The 24,314-nt window shown below is 39.6% G+C and overlaps 1 protein-coding gene across 4 annotated transcripts in view; it reads left to right on the top strand.

Annotated features, from left to right (window-relative positions):
* Positions 1–24,050, top strand: part of LOC113659969 — a 182,471-nt gene extending 158,421 nt beyond the window's left edge. For all 4 annotated transcript variants that reach the window (XM_047819421.1, XM_027173078.2, XM_047819422.1 and 1 more), the window contains one exon: positions 11,232–24,050. In XM_047819421.1, coding sequence (XP_047675377.1) covers positions 11,415–22,892 — 11,478 coding nt within the window. In that variant the 5' untranslated portion in view covers positions 11,232–11,414 and the 3' untranslated portion in view covers positions 22,893–24,050. The remainder of the gene's footprint in view (positions 1–11,231) is intronic.
* Positions 24,051–24,314: the final 264 nt, after the last annotated feature.

Below are 24,314 nucleotides of genomic sequence, written 5' to 3'. Positions count from 1 at the left end.
GAATGTAGGGGTACTGTTTCCTCATTTTAAACATAGACAGGCTCTTCACAGCAAACATACAGACACAAAGCTTCTTTTCTCCAACATTTCCTTTTTGTTGTATACCTACCACTGTGAACTGAGTTGATAGACATTTGATCACATTATTTTGTGCTACTGAAAAACACATACAAACAGTACGGCATACGTTTACTCAACAGCTGAGTAGGATAGCTTAATAGAAAAATTAATACTTGAAAATGTGAATTCATGTGTTGAATTCATGTGTTCATAGTAATGTAAACTGTAAATGTTTTGTTTTAGCATTTAATGTTCTATTATTGTATAGAATGTTTAATGTTCATTCATCTAAACAGAAAATCTACCCCGGACCTTATTTACACTACAAGATCATTTAATTAGGTGGATATTCTATGATTTGCATGATTTACGAACATAGAACAGATGGTGTGACCCTGTCAAAGGTAGTCAGAGTCGTGTGCCATTTTCCAACTGTCTGCTGGAGACAAGTGCTCGAGCAGATCTGCTTGTGTCCAGCTGTAAAAATAGGAATGGAGAAAAGGGAAAGTATGATTCATGAGCAGAGGGATAGAGTTAAAGCATGCATTACAGATTTTTTTTTTTTTTTTTACTGTAGAAGTAATCAGGCTTCTTTCTTTGAAATCATCAATCTTTATCACTAAATCATCAATGGACAGATTTTCGCTCTGTTGCTGTCCGATGAATCCTATCCAAAAAGCATCCATGTTACAGGGTGATAAAGACAACTGATATGTTTCTGTTATTTAAAGATTTTCATCTCATTTTGGATAAAATAAGAACTTGAATACAAAATAGTCAAACCAGTTAAGAACCAGTACCACGAGATGTGATCTCTGAGAATTGTACAATATAAGATATAGGTTGCACATTCTAAATTTTCTGAAGGATGACATCTTGAATTACATAAGGTTTGCTATTTTATTATCCACATATGAGAAACTGTCACACAGGCTTGATCTCTGATTGTTGCAGAAGGGGGTAGTATGTTGTGGGGAAGAGTTTGTTTTCTCTGTCAGTTCTACAGTATATAAACCTTCTATTAAGTACAATTGAAAGGCTACATTTTCTATAAGACCTCGATTATTAGGAAAGCAAACTTTTCCAAAGCACACAGCACTGTGTGCCATATTTGGCTTGGCAGAGCATTTCACCACACACACAAACCACAGAGGCCAGCCGGACAGAGGACACCTTCTCCAGCCGGTCATCAGGTCCATGCTCACTGTTCCCAAACAGAGATGCACCCACAGGGGGCACAGACCACGACTCGCACCTGAGCACCTAGACACACATTCAGTACAGGCTCCTGTTTGTCATCAACCAAATGGTCCTGAAGGAATGCAGAGGGATGTCCAGCAGGGCTAAAAGTGGAATATGTGGAGGGTAAACAAGAGATGTACTGGATTAATTTTCTCTTGATCTGAGTTTTGTGGCCCTATTTGTACTACAGTGACTTCAATGAAACATGGTTCAGGTTTCTTGATTTTGTGAGTATGGTAACTGATGAACTAAAAACTGCAGTGAATTTAAATTGAATAAGCCACTTTTAAAATCTGCCTAATGAGGATCTGGTAGTAAATGTGGTCATGCCTTTATAGGCATAAGTAATGCAAGGGCAATGTCAAGGCAGACCTAGAGTAAGCTTTGGTTCACTGCAGCCATGGCCAGTCACTTCTGAATACAGTTTCAAATGTAAAGGGCTGTCAGGGAGGATAATCAATGAAGTGGATTAGTACCAGTTTTGTGTCAGATTTGGTCATGTAGGTACTCTGTAGCAGGGCTTAAAGCTATGAATGGCCCTTGCAATGGCCCGTACAGAGCGTCATTCTTCTCATGCTGATGCAGGACTGACATTCGAGGGGAGTCAGGGGTGTAGACTGGATGTTTTCCCATTCCCCCAGGAAGCAGCAGCCATATCAGGTGCTCTTTTAATGAGTATAAAGCTGAATGAGGGAGTGTCCAGTGATCATTAGAAGTGTCTTAGGACAGTAGTGAAAACAGTGCAGGTAGAAGTTCTTACACTACTTTTATAAATGAATGAATGAGAGATAATAAAAAAAAGTCCAGACCTCAGTTTATCCTGTCATTAATGCACCAAGGTTTGCTTGTCTTTGTAGTTATTCACCCACTTTGCCATTTCCCCAGGAATCTTAAATAGCCCTGGCTTCTTGTCCCACGTTGAAAAGGGCCTCTGCATAAATATAGCTCTTGATGGTGCCTCAATCTCATATGCCTTGTCTCAGGCACTGTGGTCAGCACCATGTGGTGATCCTGGATTCCAGGAATAGCACCTTAATACCTTTATCCTCCCCCATATCTGTCACTTTGCCCCTCTGTTTATGTCTCCATTTTAAATGTTACTGGGATAGCTGCAGTCCACCATGGAAACTAACTTTGTGATTTTGTCACAATCGTTAGTTTCTTCTGAGATCCTGCTCATCACAGGCATCTGCTGGCACCTCTAGGCATCTAATGAGCCTAGTAATCCAGCTCATTAACTCTGTCGGATCGCTAAAACGCACACATGCATGCATCTACACACAAGTGTGTAAATGAGAGGCCTCAGATGTCCAGCAGGATAGAGAAAAGCAAGCATTAGCTCTCTCATTGATCTCAGGTTTTTCACAGGGGGATATTTGTGAATTTGAAAAATAAAGTCATCCTGGAGCAGCAGAGGAAGATGAATAGGGTTCTGTGCTGGGCTGCTGCGTGGACTGAACCCCTCTGTTTTGGGTTGTTTTTCCCCTCCATCAGAGCGGGTACACTAGGCTGCCTGTGCAGAGAGGGGGCGGAAGCAGGACGTGGATGTGTAAAGTGATCTGCAGACCCGCACAGAGCCCCTTTTCAGTGGCGGCTGTTCGCCACGCTGCTGCGACACATCAGGCAGTCCTCCGTCCACATAAACAGCAGCTCACATCAGGGACATCCCAGCATGCACTAGCACCCCACCGCCAGCCTCAAAGACTCACCATAAGAGTGAAAGCTATTCACCAGAGGGACTGGCAGTCTCACTGTCCAAATTTTGGACCACTGAAATACTGCAATTCCGTGCAAAAACAACCCTCAGGCATTTTCCAAATGCTGAAATTATTACATTAATTATGCTTATTATTTTCATTCATCATAATTCCTCAGGTGGGAGGGTAAATAAAGGAAACTGAGCTTCAAGCTGTTTCTCACTCAAAACGATATCTGTGTTCTCTCCAGGTCTGACAGCTCCTTCCTGTTCCGAAGGCTCCCGTTTGCTACGGTCATTCCTATGATCAAAACGTCTCCGCATTTTGAGTGTCAAGGCAATGTAAAAAGGTTTAATTGTCATTATATTTCAGCATAGGTGGACTATTCCAGGTACAATAGTAGGTTATTAACCTGGGCTTGTTTAAAAGTGCTTCTTTAGAGAGGTGTCCATGGGTTGGGTAATTAGTCTGTGCCTTAGTGGAACCCAGAGCACTGCCTCCATCAGTTTCCCTTAATTTTTGCTTTAATTGCTTTAGATATTTCCAAACCATTACCATAAAGTGGTTTGAACAGGATGCATACCACGTGGGCTCCCACAGCACAATATAAACAATCACAATAAAAGGATATAGTTAGAATCAGAGAGCAGTGGGTGCAGAGGCACTGGCTTGGTGCTGAATGTGTGAGCCCTTTGTGTGAGTGAGTCTACTTGTTATTGTTTCCACTGGTGACTGTAGACTCTTGTCTTAGGTGACTTTATAGATGTTGCCTCTGTCTGAAAAATACGTGTGCACACGTATGTGAAAATATGTGGTTTGGGTTTTTTGTTAAAGAACTACAGAGTTCAGTAAAGTTGAACGTTTTCAGTAAATTTAGAATTTAATTTTTCTATTTAGGATTCCTCTCAGACAGAAAAGTGATTGATTATGTTTATTTGTGCCAATATTAACTAGTCCAGTATTAACAGTAATAAGAGTGTACATTTGTATTTTACTGCCTGACTCACAAATATCACATTATGTACTGATACTTAAAAAGCCTGAGTTGTAATTGAGTCATTTAGACATTTCCTTAGACTATTTAAAGTTACTGTGATTTAGGAAAATGCTAGTACAACGTGACTCACACATCCAGTGCCTGGAATTCCCTTTTGCTTTTGGCTGGCCAACTACTGCTTTTGGCCCTGCAGGGAAAACTTAAATAGAATGTGCCAAATAAATGAAATAATGATGTGACTGCAGTGAACCACTCATCTCACTGATGGCCAAACACTGCTTCAGAAACAAAAAAGAAAGTTACATTAATACCAATTTATTCCAGAAAAGATCATTTGCAGTCCTTCTTTCTTTTGTTCAAGTCTCAAGTTTCCTTCAAGTATACTTTTTTATTCCTCTTAATGACCCCTTTAAACTACACCCCTGAACGTACATATAATTAAAGTGCCCTCTCTTTAAACTTTGCACTCTTGCCCCTGGTTTTTAACCCTGGACCATTGGTGAGATCACTGCTTTCAGAGTCTTCTTTTCACCTCATAGTTCTGCTTACTCTTATATTGTCGTAGCAGAGACCTGACCTGGCTGAGCACATCCCCCCCTCCCCAAGCCCATTCCAGCTCTCACTGCTCTCAGAGATGCTATCACCTTGCTGTGAATAAGGAAACAACAGAGAATGGGGATTAAATTATCCCTGTTCATGCATTATAGTTAAGCAGCTATTCTTTTGGGTCAGGAAAATGTGAAAGAGACTGAAGGAAAGAGGTGAGGTAGACAGGATGGCCTTTAATCGGATGATGATCCTGCCAACTTTATGGGAAATGTATGACTTCCTGCACGTTATTCCTTGAATCCTTGCTTTTGACAGAATATCTTTGGGCCTCTTTATGTGTAAAAGTGCATAAATGTGTTTACATTAATTTCACACAAACTTCAGTAAAGCCCTAATGAGTTTGATATTAGAACATGCATTAGCAAATGTGTTCAGATGTTGAGACATATGCAAAAAATGTAAATATAATGTAGTTATATATATTTTTTTCAAAATCTGCATGTGAAGCTAATTGCTTATGTTGACAGATGTTTGTGAAATATAAGGACAGGACCGGGGTGTAGAGTGCAAGGCCAGAGTTCTTCGACCTGCAGGCACGAACTCCAGAAGATTGAGCCCGGGGTTGCCTTACCCCATATATCACCATATACCTGCCACCCAAGCCTCGCACACACACACACACACACACACACACACACACACACACACACACACACACACAAACAGGCACACATTCAAAAAGAACTAAATTAAACCAATATTTGGTGAGATCTTCTTTTGTGTTTAAAATAGAATCTGTTCAGTGTTGTGCTCTTGGTCTCTGTGTGCTCAGTCCTGGAAGCTGAGTAGATCAGATATAGCTTCTGATCACAATTCAGAAATAGTTCCTGAGTGATACAGTTGGCCAACACTGAGCTCTTTCTCAGAAAAGCTGTATGGACATAGACGCTAGGGCGCAGTTTGGCATTGAGGCCATCATTTTAGCTTAGACTATCCCTAAATGAACTCCATAGTACGCTTTTGGTAAAACAGAGTGAGAGAATCAGCGTTCTTCCTTCACACAGTGCTGGACTGATGTCAGCTTTGGAGGCTGCTGAGAGGATATGGAAAGAAATGGAAGTAAACACCGGCCTTAGCCAAGCTCAGAGAACCCACATATCATCGATCAGAGCCGAGCTTCTAGAACTTTTTCATGTCCTATGACAGATGGTCCCTCTTTTTTCTCTTTTTTTCTCTCACAGAAAAGCTCTCGCTGAGAGCAAATAAATGCAAATCAGAGGCCGCGAGCCAGGTTCTGCAATGGATGAGTCTGAGTTTAACTTTGAATTAAAGGTGAATGGCAAGATAAATTTTCAAATATCAAGATGGATTTTGGTGAAGAAAAGGCTTGCATATGAAATATTACTGAACAGAAGATGATAAATATATGAAAACGATGAATGATCTAGTTAGGTAATGTAATAAAGTGCACTCAGTACAAGGCAAAAAATTTGATTCATTCTGTTTGTTTCTTCTGACTGGCCTCATTGTCAGCTTCCAACAAATTCTGGACCAAATATGGTTTAAAAAAAGCAACCAAACAGTCTCTCTCAGACCCGGAGCTTAATGTATATAATAAGCTTTTTTGGAAAAAATGACAGTAAACTGACATAATAAATTACATAGACATGAAGATAATGAAAATAATCATGGTTAGTAAGGATTAAAACAGAACAATTGCTATTATTTTAAATATCCTGTCATTTGAGTCAACCTTCTTATAAGATAATATTCTTCTCACTTGCTCAGGTTCTGAGTAATTTTCCATGAGCCTGTAGGCATTTGGGAAATTGTGTCAAAAAGTGGGAAAGAATAACTTTTTAAATGCCCTCGAAACAAAGATTCCATCATGTTTGTGGAACGAGGTGGTTAGCAATATGGAAACAGACTGGTTCAAAAATGTACTGGTAATAAAAACTGTCTGATGGAGAGGAAAAGAGGAAACTTAGAAGGGGGTACAGGGAGCTTCTGGAATTACACCCCCCCCAATCCCACACACACACACACACACACATTTGTCTTGCTATTCTAACTCTTCTTGTGAGGACCTTTTGCTAAATTATAAATGTAATTTATTAATACTATTCTTACAACTTATTCACAATGAAATGGAAAAGTTTGGAATTTTTTTGTTGTTGTTGTTTTTTAAATAAAAGCTACAGTTTCCATTGTAAAAACAAACAAACAAGTTTTTGTTTAAAGCCAAATGTCCTCACAAGGTAAAAAAATATGAGATATTTGCTCCCCACAGGGATATAGAAGCGTGCACATGCACATACACACAAACATACATACGCACACACATTCTAACCACATTTTTGGGAAGGAGGGTGTCTCTACCCTGTGGTGGCATGTGGATTACCATTCAGGTTCCTTAAATTGCATCCCAAAATAGCACTATAAGCTCTGATAAAAACCTCATTCAGAGTCTGGCAGAAAACTAAATAAACATCTCATGCATATTTTGCACAAAGTGATATAAATGGACTGCTTTGCCACTTCAGCTCTTTTTAATAACTATATATCAGAAATGTCAGATTAGACAAATTTCTTTCCACTGCCCCAGAATAAATCTTTTATTTTCACTTTTAGAAGAACTGGCTGAGGCCAGGCACAGTTTGCCACCCGCTGCTGACATTTCTCAAGTCAAATATTCTTAAAAGGCAATTTGCTTGGATAATGGATGTTTCCTAAAATAAAATGAAGTTCGGTCTTCAGAAGGTTGGTTTGGCCATCAGTCTGCTGTCAAGGTGCCAGTTGTTTTTTAGGGAATGTGTTGGTGTTCCCTTGGCCCATAACGATGTTTAGGAGAATGAGGAACGCAGTTTGAGAGACTTAAACTGTTACCTGACCCATTCTGTCTAAGTAATCTCAGAGGATCGGGACACAAGCTGGACACAAGCTGAGACACTTTTTACCCTTTCAGTCTCACTAATCCTTCCTCACACACACACACATACACAAACACACTTTTTTGCACTCGTCGTTAACTTTCTTCTAGGCAAACGGAATTAGAAGATAGCTCAGTGTACCAGGTGTTTGGAAAAGCTGACGATGTCAGCAAGGTTACCCAGCATTCCTTACAGGTTTACAGGCGGATGAAGAGGGCCATTGTGTGTAAAGGTTTAGGCATCTTAAAGATGCAGCCTTGGTATTTGGTTGAGTTCCCATAAGTGGACATCGTTTTGGTTTTCTTCTTAATGTGGAGTCTTGTGGCACATACTGTATCCAACAAAAAACACACATTCAAACATGTGCACCACATGTGTGTGTGAGTGTTGTGTGAATAAATGTGTAGAAGGTTGTGGGTATTAGAAATGGATGCTTTAGTGTTTCAAAGTCTCAGATAAACAGGTGTTCTTTTCCTTTCACTGGCATTTGTGTGGTTTTGCCTGTCAGTGAAAACTAAAGGATGGATCTAGATGCTTATTATTTACCTTTTATAAATGCCAAGTAGTGTGTTTCAGCACTGGGTTAAACTAAACCCATATTTATCGGCACTTAGGCTGATGTAGCTACTTAAACAGAGTGAAATCACATTCATTAGCTAATAACAAATCATTTGGGGCCCCAAGAGTTCACACCTCAAAGCTATAAAGACAATTTATGCTTCATTTCCGCCTGAATAATGGAAAACTAAGTACTCGGATGCCATATGCACTATTAGATAAACAGACTGCCTGCAGAAAGATACTTAGGAATGATGGTAGGATGATCTCAGTTGATAAATGGCAAAAGAGTCTCTAAGCATAACAAAAGCACATTTTTTGCTTTAGCTTACACTACATACTATTGGGGGTAGGGTTGGGAGGTGTTAAGGAACGCTCAGGAATTGGCTTTTCACTTTAGTTCTGGTTATTTGGGGGGGTTTTTTACCGTGAGAATGAATAAGCAAGAGAATGATTTAAACAGACTCTCAAAACACTAACTAACACAAGACAAGAAGGCAAAAAGGAAAGACAGATGAAACAAGATTGCACTCACACACAGAGCTTGTTTACATTTCAGTTTGTGTACACACATATGCTCAAAAGGACCCCCCCTATTGGCCCAGAATGGCGTCTGGGTGGTGTGTTTGGTGTGACCATATGGAGCTGATGGTGGTGTGTGGTGCAGGCTGACTTGACACTAAGCCTGAGGAACACACAGGCTTGCCTTAATTGACTTATAAAAGAGCTTAAAATTCTATTTTATGGCACCATTTTAAGACAACGTGCATAGAGTGTGATATCAAGTCATACTTAGTAATCAAATGTGTCTCAGGCACAGGACTTTATTTGCTAGTCAAAGTTCCATAAAGTTTAATCTGGCTTGTGGAAAAGTAAAAACAAAAAGGATCTGACTGGCTAGATATTTAAAGTCACACCAAATAGGCAGTTAGATAGAATGACAGACTTAAAGCTTTGAGATAACCTAGCTGGCAGGAAACGTGGCAGCCATGTGCTTATAGATTTGGATTAGGAAAGTCAAACTGACAGTTGTGAAGATATAAATGAGCCTGCACTCGTTGTGCTCTGACAGCTATGGATTTGGTGCTACTTCTGATAGGCCCCTGTGATCACAGCACTGTGAGCTTTGTTGCTAGAGACAGCTTGCATCCTCTCTACCACTTTTCCAAGGGGCTGGCTGACCTGGACAAACAGTGTATGGGGTATGATATATGGGTTAAGTAGGACTGTCCAGGGAGTTCCCACAGGGGAACTTGCATGCTTCCATTCTGTTTTCAGAAAGGAGCAGACATACTGCTTTTGACTACAGTTGGAGCTGGAGAGAAGATGTGACATTTCACAGGCTGATCCAAACCCAGGCAAAGCTTAGTCTCCAAACCAATATGCTAAATACCAAAGCCAGGCTGAGGACAGGGTCCTGGAAATAAGGCTCTTTCAGAAATGCTAGAAAAATCAATACATCTTAACTTGTGGGTTCTTTGCTGAAGCCATTGTCCCCGGAATAAGTAAAATGATATCTGTTTGTATTAAAATGGCTTTCAGTGCTCAGGTATGTCTTGTGAATCTTTCTAAGCCACCATACAGGACTAAAATTGCTGCGAGTGCAGACTGCACAGCCACTTGGATAGTGGGCCATAGAAGCACATATCAGATGCTATTTGAGCCCTACTGACAGCATTCACAGGAATTCAGCATCACACATCAAGGTCATAATGTAAATCTGACACAATTGTAGGAGGATTAAAGTTTTTATGACACATTTTTATTCAGTTATAAACCAATTTATAAAGTCATTTACACATCATGATATGAATTTTCATCACATTCATCACCATTAAAAGCATGGACATTTGAGAGTTGTTTAAAATTACTTCATGATTTTTTGGAAAGTGGAGAGGAACAGATAAGTTTTGTAACAGAAATTTGGCTGTTTTTTTTACTTTGAAAAGAACCTCGGGGCTTAACTTTTTTATATAACAAAAGCAGAATTTTAATAATATTGCTGACTTTTACTTTTGAGGCAAGTGTGGTCATGCTGGGGTTTCTTGTAGCATCTTACTAAATAATTTTAAGATGTTTTTTTAACGTTTAGAGGATACATAGCACATCCTTCAGGATGAGTGTGACAATTTTAAACTTCATTGTGTTGTATTTAAAAATATGGAAAAGCATTATGAACAGATGAGGGTAAACGTTAAACCGTGACTGAGTATGAAGTCACGTGGCACCCAGTCACTTTCACTGTCGTGTATTTATAGACCTGTACCATTCTTTGACCTCAGAAACTCTCACAAATAGACCATTATTCGTAACTGTATGACTAATTTAACTTTATATTAGTAAAGGGCTTTTTATAAACCATCATATAAATTACATTAAAATGCTGCTTAGCATAAGCACAAACTAAGCTGTAGGAGGCATAAGTAAACTTGGATAGAAGCAGTGTTTGAGATGTCTTAAACCTGTACTTTCTCAAAACTTCTCAATTTATGAGTATCACGCAATCATTCACTGCAAATGAAAATAATAAGCCCAAGATATTTTCTATGGCAAGCTAATGATTGACATGGAATGTAATGAATTCCTAGTGTTTGGCAGAGGAGCAGAAGAAGAAAAAGAACTAAGCCCTGGATTAAGAAACAGTATATTGAATCACAACAAGAAAAAAATTCACAGCATTACGCAGTTTACATTTAAAGTAAATAACTATGGGGTCATTTTCACACCAGAATAGTTATCTGACAATACAAATCACAGTTGTCAGTATAAGTAAATTATTACAAATAATGTGAAGAATAACTGGCAGCTTTTTGAACAGCTTTTGAAAAATATCTGGCAACAGATTTTAAATAGCAGCGTTTACTGACAAGTGTAGGATTGGTGTATTTTTTATTTTAATTATTTTAATCTGATATAATACTGCCCTCTTATGGTAGGATATGGTTGTAGCTCCACATTCTTAGTTTTTTAAAGTAAATGTTCATGTGACAAAGACTACACCTGTGTAGTATTTTGGTAATCAACCTTTATTTTGCTATAGTTAAATTAAATGTTTATTTTAATTCATTTAAATTTTTTATTTAAAAATGACATTATTTCTGTTCATTTCAATTTAATTCTGGATCAAAATGTTGTAGGTGCAAAGAGAACTGACAATCCTGACATCCCGTTTCTTTATTCTCTCTCTTCTCCCTCCAGGGGTTCAAGATGATGACAGATGATCAATTGCTTATTGATGAAATGAGGAGATAAGAGAAGATAATATAATCTTTTTCTTGCTGCTCATTGCAACTGGAGATTGTTCCAGACTACAGCAAAATGTCATTGTGTCACAGACTCCATAGATAAGGAGCAGCCTGCCGAATCAGCCACATCAGCATCATGGCAGGAGAGGCTAAATGGACATATGCCACCAAAGAGCTGGATGCAGAGAACAACCAAGAAGAAAAGAAGCTTGTAAGTGTGCAGTTCAACAAGAAAGCGTCAAAAGGATCCCCTGAGCACTTTCAGAATGTGTGTGTGGAGACCCAGACTGCTAACAATAATACTAAGTTTGTAGAAAAGGAGAAAGACAACAATCAACAACGTGAAGCTGTTATCCGGCCACAGCAGGCAGGAAAAATAGATTTCAAGTCACTTCACAGCCGTTCGAACTTTGCCAGTGATAGAACATGGCCTAATGGCAAGGTCAGTCCTCAATCTCCCAGTGGGAAAAGTCGTATACGGGATAAGGGGAAAAAGTCAGGAAAAACAGACAGTTCTAAACCACAGCAGCTGTGCAGACTGAGTACTACCAATTCACGTTCCAATCCCACAATAGGTATAGCCTATCCACAGCAGAAGCTTTCATCTCCCAAAAAGCTGGAGGCCAGCCGTGGTCCTGTTTCAGGCAGCTACAGGTTTCATGTACCAAATATCCCAGAACGAGAATCAGAACTGCAGCAGGAGGAGTTCAACTATTGTTTCCAGGAGGGCTCTAACCTCATTTCTCCAAGCTATACCTCACCAGCAGGGGGCTCTTCTCACCAGCACCCGGCAACCACTGCACCTCAGCAGCAACCTGGTGCATTGGAGACCAATAACACACAACCTGTCAACCAAATGCTTTTCACTGACTTTCAGCTGAGTGGAGCTGACATGTGGCAGTCTCCTGACAGGGCTTTCAGTAATACTAGTTTTGGGGTCCCATCACAAAAGTCTAACAATGTTGTGGAAGTGAACAAACCCAATAGCTTTGTCCCATTACCTTTTCAGTATGGGTATCCATTGCTGGATAATGCAGATTCGTTTCCCTGTGACCAGAACCCACAGCCGCAAGATTTAATAGAAGCATCTTTGGGTTCTAACCAAATGATTCAAAACTCTTTTGCTTTTCAGTCTTCTGGGGAGGAACATAAGGTTGTGCAAAGCAATACAAAACTTAGTTATGAACATTCAGAGGACAGGCAATATTCTGTACACTCCAAACCTTCCCAGTATGTGCAGACTCCCCATGCTATTCCATCATCAGTACATTGCACAAGAAACATAGGAGATGGTATTAGTAATGGTGATAGCAAAGAACCAAACAATCAACAACCAGAAAAGAAAAAGTGTGCTTTATCTGACACGTCAGAAAATTATTGTCCAGTAGACTCTAGGGATACAGGTGCTACTGCAGAGAACAAAAGAGGTTGTCATTCACAAAACAGTACATCTACTCAGAGAATTCATGTTCAAGGCAGTGTACAACACGTCAGAAATATTGCACAGAGTCAAGGTCCCCAAATACACTTTTCGAAAAAGAATTACAGTTCTCCAACAAATATCATTCATGTGGGCTCAGCACCACTTGACAAAAACAATAGAGTAGTACAACCATGGGAAGGGCCCAACAAAACCTTCCCATTACCTTTAGATCAGAACTCCACCCCGTACACATTTCAGTGCCAACCTCCCCTTGAGCAAAGACAAAATGTAGCAATTAACAGCCGCATGCCCTGGCAACAGATCCGACTTACTGCAGCCATGCCAAACCAAAACAGGATTGAGCTTTCCAGGCAACTTAGTAATCAGCAAATGGCTTTTTTGATAACTCCCTCTGACTGGAAAGAAGATAGTAAGTCTCAAAAAAATTGCACACAGAGAAACTCTAACAAATTTCCCAACAATAAACCCAGTGAAGCTTATTCAAAAATCAGGCAAGACAGTGTCAAGCAGGGGTGTAATACAATATCACCATGTCAATTTACAAATAAACTGGAATCAAGCCAAAACCAAGTTGGAGATGCCAAAAACAAGTCAGTATACTTTGCTGTAAATCATGCAGTGCATGGGTCCACACCAAGAACCCCCAGTTATCCCACATTACATGGTCCATCTATGGATCTAATGATGGTGTCCCCATATGATTCACCCTCCCACTCACCCATGCAAAACCAAATGACCAGCAGCACATGTTCTTCTCTTTCACCAGACTCTACTAGCCCTGCCAGCAACAGCTCTGATGACAGCCAGAAGGCATCTCCAAATCAGTTTTATAATCAGGCAAAATGTAAGGCATCACTAGACAACCTGAGTTCTAACCAGCATCACTACCATTCAGATGTTTCTCACAGCCTGCAATACAACCAAGAAAAATCCAAAGAGAATATTGTCAGTTTTTCTTCAAATATCAGACACGGAAAATCGAATGTGGAAAGTGGGAAAGGTGGCTTGAACAGCTATGGAATGGAGCAGCGTCCACCACCATCATATTCAACTCATCAGCTATTGGCTAGCTCTTTAGCCACAGCAAACCTTGACCAATTGGATGTACTTCTCACTTGCAAGCAGTGCGATCAGAATTTTAATAACCTGGCTTCTTTTCTTGACCATAAGCAATACTGTGGACAGCATACATTTGCACAAAATGACTTCAAAGATATCCAGAAAGTGGAAGATACAAGGAAATTTCATGCAGATCACACAAAGGCTATTTCAACTGGTACCAATTTTGCCATGTCACGAAGTTCATCTGATTTACAGATGTCCCTGCTAGGACTTAACAAGAATGGGGAGATAATGCCTGACAGTGTAACTAAAGTTGATGCAAAAGATGATCCTATGAAACTCATGCTGCCATCTGCACCACTTCCTGACTTAGAGATGGAAGATGCTAAGTTGGATAGTCTCATTACAGAGGCATTGAATGGCCTTGGGTATCAGTCAGACAATGCAGAAATTGATAGTAGCTTTATTGATGCATTTGCAGATGATGAGATCACCACTACAAAATGCTCATCTAGTAGACAATCTCTAAAAACCAAGGACTCTGTGATGCTAGAGAGTCGGCGTAAGCATGAATTCACATCCAGTGAAAAATCATTAACACAGCAAAAGTATACTTTTGATGCTGACTTTGACTGCCTCGCTGCTGAAAGCAAACATGCTGATGTTACCTACAAAGAAAATATCCGGGATTCAGATGCACATATAGAAGGTACCAGAGAGGAGACCTCTCTTGTGAAGAGGGAATCCACTTTGGAGGAATCTAACATGTGTAAAGAGTGGGTTAAAGAGACACAAAAATCAGAGAAGACAGCAGATGAAATTGAGCTTGGTCCGAGGTTTCTCTTGTCCAGAAAGTTTTCAGAACGAGGTGGACTCAAAACTTTGCAAAGCATCACCCCTTCAGTCAAAACTCCTACTCCTCAATCCCCATCTGCCACTAGAAGTCCCACACCTCAGAGGCCAATAGTAAAAGAGAGGAAAAGAAAAAGGATTAGTGGAGGGAGTTGGAGTAAGGAGCTCATTCACAAAATAGTTCAGCAGAAAAATAAGCTTCATAAGCTCAATGTAAAAGGCACTAAAAACATGCAGTTCTCACTTGTGATGGAAAGGGTGACACCCACAGTACAGAATCCTACGTTCAGGGAGTATGATTACATCTCTGATTCAGATGAGGACTGTGAGCCTGTGAAGATATCTGGCCAAGGACGCCTCAGTCAGAGCATCCGTTGCAAGTATACATATACAAAAGAATGTAAAGGAAGAATAAGAGCAGACAAGAACAGGGAAAGTCCATGGAAGCAAGACAAGATAGAGAGCTATGAATTGAAGAAAGTTGGAACTGTCCCTCCACCTTCAATAAATGAAATCTCTGGCCATCAGAGGGTGCGAAGGCGAAGCAGCAGATCTTCAACCAGCAGTGAACTCAGCACGTCTGTAAGTGTCTCTAGTGAAAGCCTCAGTAGCCCTAAAAGCATTGATCGCACAGATTCAGACTGTGAAAAAAGAGTGGAGATAAGGAAAAAAGACCATGATTCCTTTGATCAGAACAGATCTCCACAAAGAATACTAAAAGAGTCAAGCACATCATTAGCTTTGACCTTCACCAAAAACACAAAACATTATAGCACTGATAAGATTCTACTCTCTGAACTCAAAGACAGTTTTACTACATCAAAATGCTCAAATGTCATCAGTACCACAGAAGAGACTGCATCAGAGCACACCTTGACTAAAAGTACTGTCAGCCTTGCAAGATTCAAAACTACCAGATTAGAGGTAGAGGAAAAAATGGACCACTATGGCTCTGAACTGCGAATTGCTGCAAACACAGAGGAGGCCACACCACTCAGTAAAGACTACAAGGATTATAAACAGGCCAGCATGCATCTCAGGAGGACTGACATAACAATAAATTCAGTAAAGACTAAAAATGAAATCAAAAGAGATCATGCTTCATCAAAGGGAAAAACATTACATAAGAACAAAGAGTCGTACCAAGATTCAGCATCCTCACCAGCTTCCTATGAGAACTTTAGGAACGATATTTCTGCAATCAAAGAAACCGAAAAGACTGATCAGAGTGACTTATTCACTGAGCAACAATCCCTTTGCAGTTCAATCATGGATGAAGAATGTTTATCTTCTGCTAAACTTAATAATGCACTCCCACAGAAAGACCGAACCTGTCTTATGCCTTATACATTAGAACATGAACAGAGTCTTATAAAATCACCCCTTTCATTTGATACAACATCAATGTTTGGTGACCTCACAGTTGGTGGATTTGACAACAACCTGTACCCAGATATTCAACTAAACAAAGAAGGCTTCAGTCCGATGGAGACTGCAGCTGACAAGAAAGAGTTGTTTGAATCATCCTTCTCACCATTATTAGAGCAGAGAGATTGGAGCTTGATGGTTGATGTGACTCCTGAACTACCAGATGTGATTGCACAAGAGGATTCAGACATACCAAATGATAAAAAGACCTGTTTCAATCCAGTTCCTTTCACACTGACGGAGAAAATAATGGACTACCATCCAAATCTCAATGGTTGCATCTCTGACGATGAGCTTGAGATAAAGAGGATTGTGACAGAACTTGAGAGCCAGCTTCAGTCAGCTAAGCTAAGTAGTCCTTCTCCACTTGACAATGAGCCACCAAAACACTTGACTATGAGTAAGTTTTCACCATTAAGACTGGATGATCATGAAACTGAGAGTGATCAGAGTAGCATGAAGGTGGTTTGCACAACAGAAAGCTTAGGACTTGCAGCACCAACAGACTCACACTCAGAACTTTTCTCTGAATCTGATCTTCCATGGTCCAGTCCAGTTCAGTTTGTTTTAATGGGTGGACAACATTGCCTCCACACCCCAACACACTCCACAGTGACAGACATTCCAATTCATGAAACCTTAGATGTAAAGGAACTAAATAATGCAGAACTTAATATCCTGTCCACAGAGAAACCAGTGGAACTAAACAACGATGAAAAATCTGACAGCAGTGCTACGAACAAATCAGAAGAGATGATTGAACAAGAAATATACACAGAAAACCTGAAGAAAAGCCTAGAAGTGATTTCAGATTCTTTGTCATCAGGGCTGGAATCAGCTCAGTCATGTGTTCAGCAAATAGAATGCAGCAAAGAGCAGGAAAAAGATGATGATGAAAAGACTGGGTTCCCAAACGAGTCTGAAAAAGTGGGCTCTAGATGTGCTGTGACAGAACTTACTGCCTGCTCTTCAGATTTGAATAAAACATTGAAGGAGCCATCCAAGCTTATAGAAGATGCTCTTTGTGAGTCAAATATAAGTAACAAAATGGAAAACTCCTGTGATTTTGAGAGTAATGATGTCAGGCTGCATGACAAGGACACACAGGTAAACGAGCTACACCCTGCAAGCACTTGTATTTCAATCAACAAACCTGAAGAATCAAAGTTGCCACCTGTATTATTTAATCATAAAACTTGTGAACCACCGGTAGAGACAGGGAAAGTTAATCCTGAGCCAGAAGTTCAGAAGTCCAAAAGAACCAAAGATTTTTTTTCAGAGGAATCTCTCAGCAATACAAATGCCTCAACAACATTACCAGATGTGGTAAAAGATGAAAGCAAAAAGGCTCTCACACAAGTAAGCAGCCAAGCAGAAGAGATGTTCATAGAAACAAATGCTACCAAAGATTGCAATGCCATGCTTGAATCTCCATCAGTCAATCATTGTGCACAAGCTGATAAAACTGAAATTGACATAGTGGAGAAAGCAAGAGATAATGAAATGCCAGATAATGCTCCAGTCCTTGAGAGCATTAAGTCTCCTCATAGTGAAGATGGCAAGTCAAGAGATGACACAGATACAGAGAGCCCTCACAAGCAATCACAAATGGACAAAGTGGATCAGAGCCGTGCAGCCACATTGAGAATGCCATTTTCTGATGCACACAATTTATGTGAAGAGAATGCACTCATCAATGGGAATGAGGATCCAAAACTAGAACCTATACCACCAATTATTCCATCACCACTGGGTTCCCCATATGTTCCAACAAAGAGTTCATCTTGTTGGACCAATATGAATGTAATTAACCCTACTTTGATTGAAGAGACACTAACTTTTAAGAGTTCTGCTGATGTGGATATTGCTAGTTCACTACACATGTGTGAGTCATCAAAAACAGCTACAGAGATAAATCATTCGTTTACTTCCAATCTGAACTTTGCAGAAACAGCAGAAGGCAAAATATCTAGCCCTAGAACAATGTTAGCTGTGGACAGTATATCCAAGCAAGATTTTTACGAGGCAAATGAGAAATCAGAAATATTGGATGTTACCCATAGCAAAGACCCACTGTATGAATTTAAATTAAGCCCAATGAATTATAGTGAAACACATTTCAATACCTGCAGCCTAAGTTCTGACATTTTGAATAAAAGTATAATTGATGTTCAGTCCAACATTAAGTCAAGCCCTAAGGACAGCCTCAACCTTAATGCTTGTGCACTGACTCTCAATACACAGATATCATCAAATTGTCGACTCAGTCCAATACATGTTCAAAATGAGCTTGAATTAACTACCTATGATCACTTGGTCAAACTAGACATGACAAATTTTCACGACACTACAAACCCAAATGATATTAAGTACTGCTGTATTTCACCCACCAATAATCACCTTGCGGAACATGGAGCTTCAGATGATACAGAACAACTCTCAAAACAACACCAAGATAATATAAGCACCTGTCATGTTCCTCTTGATTCTATTGATTACATGGACTTAAACATCAATCTTCTGAGGAAGTCAGATGCTGAGAATGTGGAGAGTAAGATAACTTTCAAGCTTGATGCATTGACTCAGAACTCTGTTATGTCCAATGTTCAAGAAACACCAAATCTTAAAGAGCAATTACCATCAGGATCCATAAGCATGACAAAGTCAATCATGGGACAGTGCACAAAGCTGTCAGAAGTAAAGACCTTGCCGAAAAAAGGTGGCACACAGAATGCAGTTCAAGGGAAATTTCAGTGTGAAATATGCTTGATGTATTTCCGAACTCTACCAGGACTTAAACGACACAAAGCCATGAAACACACTGTTAAAACGGAAGTAATAACAGTGCCAAAGCCACCTTTGACCAGCCAAAGCTTTGTGCCACACCCAGTAGATAAGGAGCTGAAAGATAGCATGCAGATCCTTGATCCAGTGGTGTTGCTGAATCCCAGCTCTGATGCCACACCTGAAACACATTGCAATTTAGCAGCTCTGAATTCAGTATTTGAAGTCAAGGAAAAAGAATTACTTGTTTCACAAAGTACAATGGGTAATGACAAAGACGACATGCCTCCAGTAATTGAGAAAGCAAAGAAAAATAAAGTTAAAAGAAGCAAGAGCATGGATGTCACCAATGAAGGGTTCATTCACAAATTAGTAAAGAAGGACCCTTTCCCGGATGAATTGCTCAGTATTCTTAAAACAGACATATTACAGGCCATTTCCCCTGATTTTCCTACAATGACACAACCAGAATATCCCAGGTCAAGTGGAAAACTGAGTACAGCTAACAGTCCCAATTATCAAGAAGTAAATGTCACAGAAGACATTCAGTGCATAGAAAAGCAAGAGATAACAGCTTTGCCCAAGTGCCCTGACATGTACCACCATGCACCTGAAGGAGACAATACAACAGCAAAGCAAGAGATTTGTGCAAGCCTAAATGCTTTAGAAAATAATGTACAGGCAAATGATTCCATTTCTGGGGAATATCTTGGCCTTAAAGAAATATGTGATCCATGTGAAGATCCTTCAGTTGCGATTAAAAGTGAGACAATGAGTTATCCCACAGATGAAAGCGGTTCCCAGTCTGAGGGTTATAAAGATCCACCAATAAGCCCTAGTGGCCTGGGCACTGACCTCAAAGATCTCTTTGATGATGAAAACACATTCTCCCAATTATTCCCAAGGAATGATGAAATGAAAAGGAAGAAGTGTCCACGTGTTTACGGTAAAAGTAATAAAAAGCAGAAACAAATACTGAGCTTAGTTTCTGACTATACTGGCTCAAACACATTTTCTGCTAACCATGAAGAGTGTATGAATAAAACAGACAATGTATTTGCTAGCAGTCTGGAAGAACATTGTGAATATGAAACTATATCACTCGACGATGCTAAAATGCTTGAGATGTGCCATAAGAGCACACTCAAAAGTTCTCCTCAGAAAAGTTTTCCAAAAGATGTCACAACAGATCATCAAGTTGGACATGAAGACACTCAAGAGGCTAGAATTGGTGACTTTTTATGCCATACAGAAGATGCCATTCTAAAACCTACAGTGAACTTAAATGGATCTGAGGACAAAAATACAGATGCAGGGTCAGATGCCAAGGCAAACTGTAAATCTGATGAGCCTTGTTCTCTGCAGTTGGTCTGTGTTCAAGATCATTTGCCACAATACCCAAGCATTGACATTCAGAAGTTTAACACTACATTTCAGCTCCCTGAAATGCCAATTATTGAGTCTGAAAGAGATATGTCTGTGGTTGAGGCCACTGTGCCCAAGAAATCACCCAAGAAACCCACAGATTGCCGGAATAGAAAACGAATTGAGACTGGACTGAAGTCCAAGGACAAGCAGTACAAATGCAAAGTGTGTTTCACATGGTTCCTCACATTAGGGGAGTTGGACTTCCACAAGCTTTCTCACAATCCTTCACCTCCTCCAACATGTTATATGTGCGTCCAGCGCAAATTTAGCTCCCGTGAGCAACTTCGAGACCATCTGAGGGAGAAGCATGTCAAAAATAAAGCAGGTGTCTGGACTTGTGGCATGTGCTTGAAGGAAATATCAGATGTGTGGATGTACAATGAACACCTGCGTGAACATGCCACACAGTTTGCACGAAAGGGTCAGTCTCAAAGTTCCTTGCTGGACATGCCAGGCTGCTTCATGCAGGAAAATGCTGTGAAGAACTTCATCTCTTCAATCATGCAACATCAATCAAAAAAGTCTTTGAAAGGGGAGAATGCAAGATCATCTAAGGAGGAGAGGAAAGCTTCGACAGATGTTTCTGTAGTAGAGCAAAAATCTTCAGACACATGTGAGCCTGAAACAATAAAGAGCAAAGTAGTAAGTGCTGGGGGAGGAAGCAAACATAGTATATTTACTCCTCTTGAAGTTCTGCCCAAAGCAGACACTACCCCAAAAAACGTTGAAATGCATCCCAACTGCAAAGATCCCTCAAGGGACTGTCACCACTGCGGCAAGCAGTTTCCAAAACCATTTAAGCTTCAGCGACACTTGGTGGTCCACAATTTGCAAAAGATTTTCATGTGTCACAAATGTCCAGTCTCATATCAGCAAGCAAAAGAGCTTAAAGATCACCTAAAAAGTGAACATGAGGAGATGGATGAACCCGATTCAAAGCACACTACCCTGTATACATGTGAACTTTGTGCTGATGTTATGCATGTAATTAAGAAGTCCTTCATCTGCAGTACCTGCAACTACACTTTCTCTAAGAAAGAACAGTTTGATCGTCATATGGAGAAACACCTGGCAGGTGGTAGCAAGATATTTAAGTTTAGGGGAGTGGTGAGACCCTGCAAGTTCAAAGAGGATGATTTTAATACGCCAGCAAATAAGAGGAGGAAGATACTGCATGAGAATTCTCAAGAAGACAATTTGAACATTACCAGCATTACATCCGTACATCAACAACAACAAAGTACAGACATACAGGATCAGAAACCAGTAATGGACAACTCATATGACAGCACTGATGAAGACAAACAGCCTACTGACACAAATAATACAAGTGTAAAAATTGAGGACGTGGTAGAAGATCTTTCTGGGGATCTGGAAAAACTGGAGCAGCATCGGTCCCAAATGACTTCTACTGAAAACACTCTTAACAAAAAGAAAATGGCCAAGGAAGAAGATAATGAAGACTTGCACATGACACATGCACATGACATTCCAGACACAGATACCAAAGAGGTTGGTACACATTATAAGGCTTCCCTGACTGAGATCTGTGATGTTAAAGTTGAGGATGACTGTGGAGCAACTCAGACCACATCCAAATTACCATTTCCAAATGAGAGTAATGCCCCTGATAACAAGATAAAAGAATGCACCGCTTTGTTAAATGCAGATGAGAAGGACACCAATTCAGCTCTGTGCAGTTTGCAATTTCATGATCAAACAAGTAAAATCATAAAAAGCCATCAAACAGAAGACCTTTCGCCTAAAGAGGATTATAGTACTAATATTATCAGACTTCCATCACTATCCAATGAGACAAATCAGCTGAGGCAGAACCAAGTAAATGAATGTGCACCTACTGGGAATAAAAATGAACAAGTCATAAACAATAATGGCCAGCCAATGTGTGTCCTGGCTAAAGAAAGAACATTGATTAAGGCAGAGGAAAGCATTAAGCAATGCCCTGACAATAGTACAAAGTCTGGCATTGGAGTTACAGATGCTGCAGGTGTAAATCATACCAGGATTTCCCTCAGCACCTTAACAGCTGAGGACTGTGTGAAACTGAAAAAAAGGAAAGATCTCAAGACATTACCAAGTTTGCCAAGGACAACATCCACTGTTACACGTGAGAATCTTGGAATTGACCCAAAAGTCAAAAAGAAATTTCGGTCCAACAAATGTGAGAGAGTGGCTGGTCAACGGAAAGGTGATATCTCTGTAGACTATCCTGTGCTCACATCAGTAAAGGATGAAATGACCAGTAACAAAATTGTCTCAAAGCACAAAACAGGATCTCTGGACTTACAACCAAAGAGAGGTTCTGACCATTTTTCACCTAAGAAAGAAGAGCTTGTCCGTCATATGAATTGGGATTGCAGAGGGAAAAAAGGTGTGCCTGGTAGAGCCATCCATTCTGCCACCTCTAAGGTGTCAGTAACCTCTCTGAGCAATTCATTTAACAAATCCCGACCCAAGCTTGGGGTCAAGTCTGTAGAGACACAATCTTATCATACTGCAGAGTCACATAACAGCCTCCTTAGCAAGCTATTTGGCCAAAGACTCACTGGTTTTAAGATTCCATTAAGGAAGGACACTTCTGAATCCATTAACTGAGAATATGATGCTACTAAGGAGGAGGGAACTACACTATCCACTAGTTGATCAAGACATTTTTTTAAAATGAGAATGAGATTGTATGCCCCTCCTCTAAGAATTGATTTTTTTTTATTTTTTAATTAGTCACTTTATTGCCTTGTATCTTCTTGTAAATGTTTTCATGTGATGGTGAGGACATGTGATAAAGTTTATAAATATGAAATGAACTAGCTGGTTTGCCAGCCAACTTTTACAAATAACTTTATTTTCTCTACCTTGAACATTAAGTTACAGAGTCTGTTTTTCATGAAAAAAAGAAAATAATTGAAAAAAAAAACAGTACTTGAAAGTTAACTGACTTTTTCCAATTATGCATGACATTCACCATGTGTTGTAGATGGGGTTTATTTCATTTTATTTTTTTGCAACAGTACCAAATGATATTTCTTTTCTGAACAACATCAATGTGCCTTTTTTGTACGCTTCATAGAATTACGCTTTCATACTCTTTTACCTTACTGTATTGCAGTGACATTCAATGTATTAGCATTTGTATAAACATAATTGGTGCTATATTATTTTGATTTTTATTGTAATGTGAACACAAATGTCCTCTAACTGAAGGGAACATGTAGCGGATACATTCATCAAATCATTCTTGCTGGTACTCTATAGTTTCTTGAGGAAAAGAGAAAAATACTGTGCAAAAAAAAAGGGTTGATTTGGCAAAGTTTTAATTTGGTCTCCTCAAAAAAGGGCATTGGAAAATCCTTTTCTGTGACTAAATTCAGTATAATATCTGTTTGATTTGATGAGCTCAGGTGCTAACAAGGAAAACTCTTGCGCATGAACCCCTTATTAGGAATTCCTCTCATGCACTGATGTTACTACATACCAAATCCACAATCAGTTAGCTAGATGTCATCCAAATGTTTTATTATAATTACTATTATTTACTAGAACACAAAAGGTGCTTTATCTTGTTTATATGTATCTTATATTGTATTATATTGTAGGTAGATTATCTTTGGTGCAATGCATAATGTCAAAGTTCTATTTTAATAATGTGCAACAGATGAAGAGAATGAGAAAAGGGAATTGCTAAGCCTAGCAAAGGCTTATAAGTGGTTCACAAAATGCCTCATATAAAGTTGGTTATTAAAAATCTGCAGTCTTCCTTTGTTTCTTTGTCTTTACTAGTAGACGGAGCTGTGCGCAGCGTTGTTGACACACCGAAAACTATTTGAATAATTGCTCATTAGTGTTAATTATAGTGAGCTATATTAGCAATAGACCATGAAATCCCCTCCACACACAAAATCCAATTGTGTGAATTTACTCTGGACCTCTTAATTGCCTTTATTGAGAATATAAAATGCATAATGGTTACACATAATTCTTAGAGAAAATGAATATCGATGTCATTTCACATTATAGTGA

The sequence above is a fragment of the Tachysurus fulvidraco genome, chromosome 10 (genome assembly GCF_022655615.1).
Source record: "Tachysurus fulvidraco isolate hzauxx_2018 chromosome 10, HZAU_PFXX_2.0, whole genome shotgun sequence".
Taxonomy (NCBI): Eukaryota; Metazoa; Chordata; class Actinopteri; order Siluriformes; family Bagridae; genus Tachysurus; species Tachysurus fulvidraco.
The sequence above is the reverse complement of the archived record's forward strand: the minus strand, read 5'-3'. Positions and strand labels throughout refer to the sequence as shown.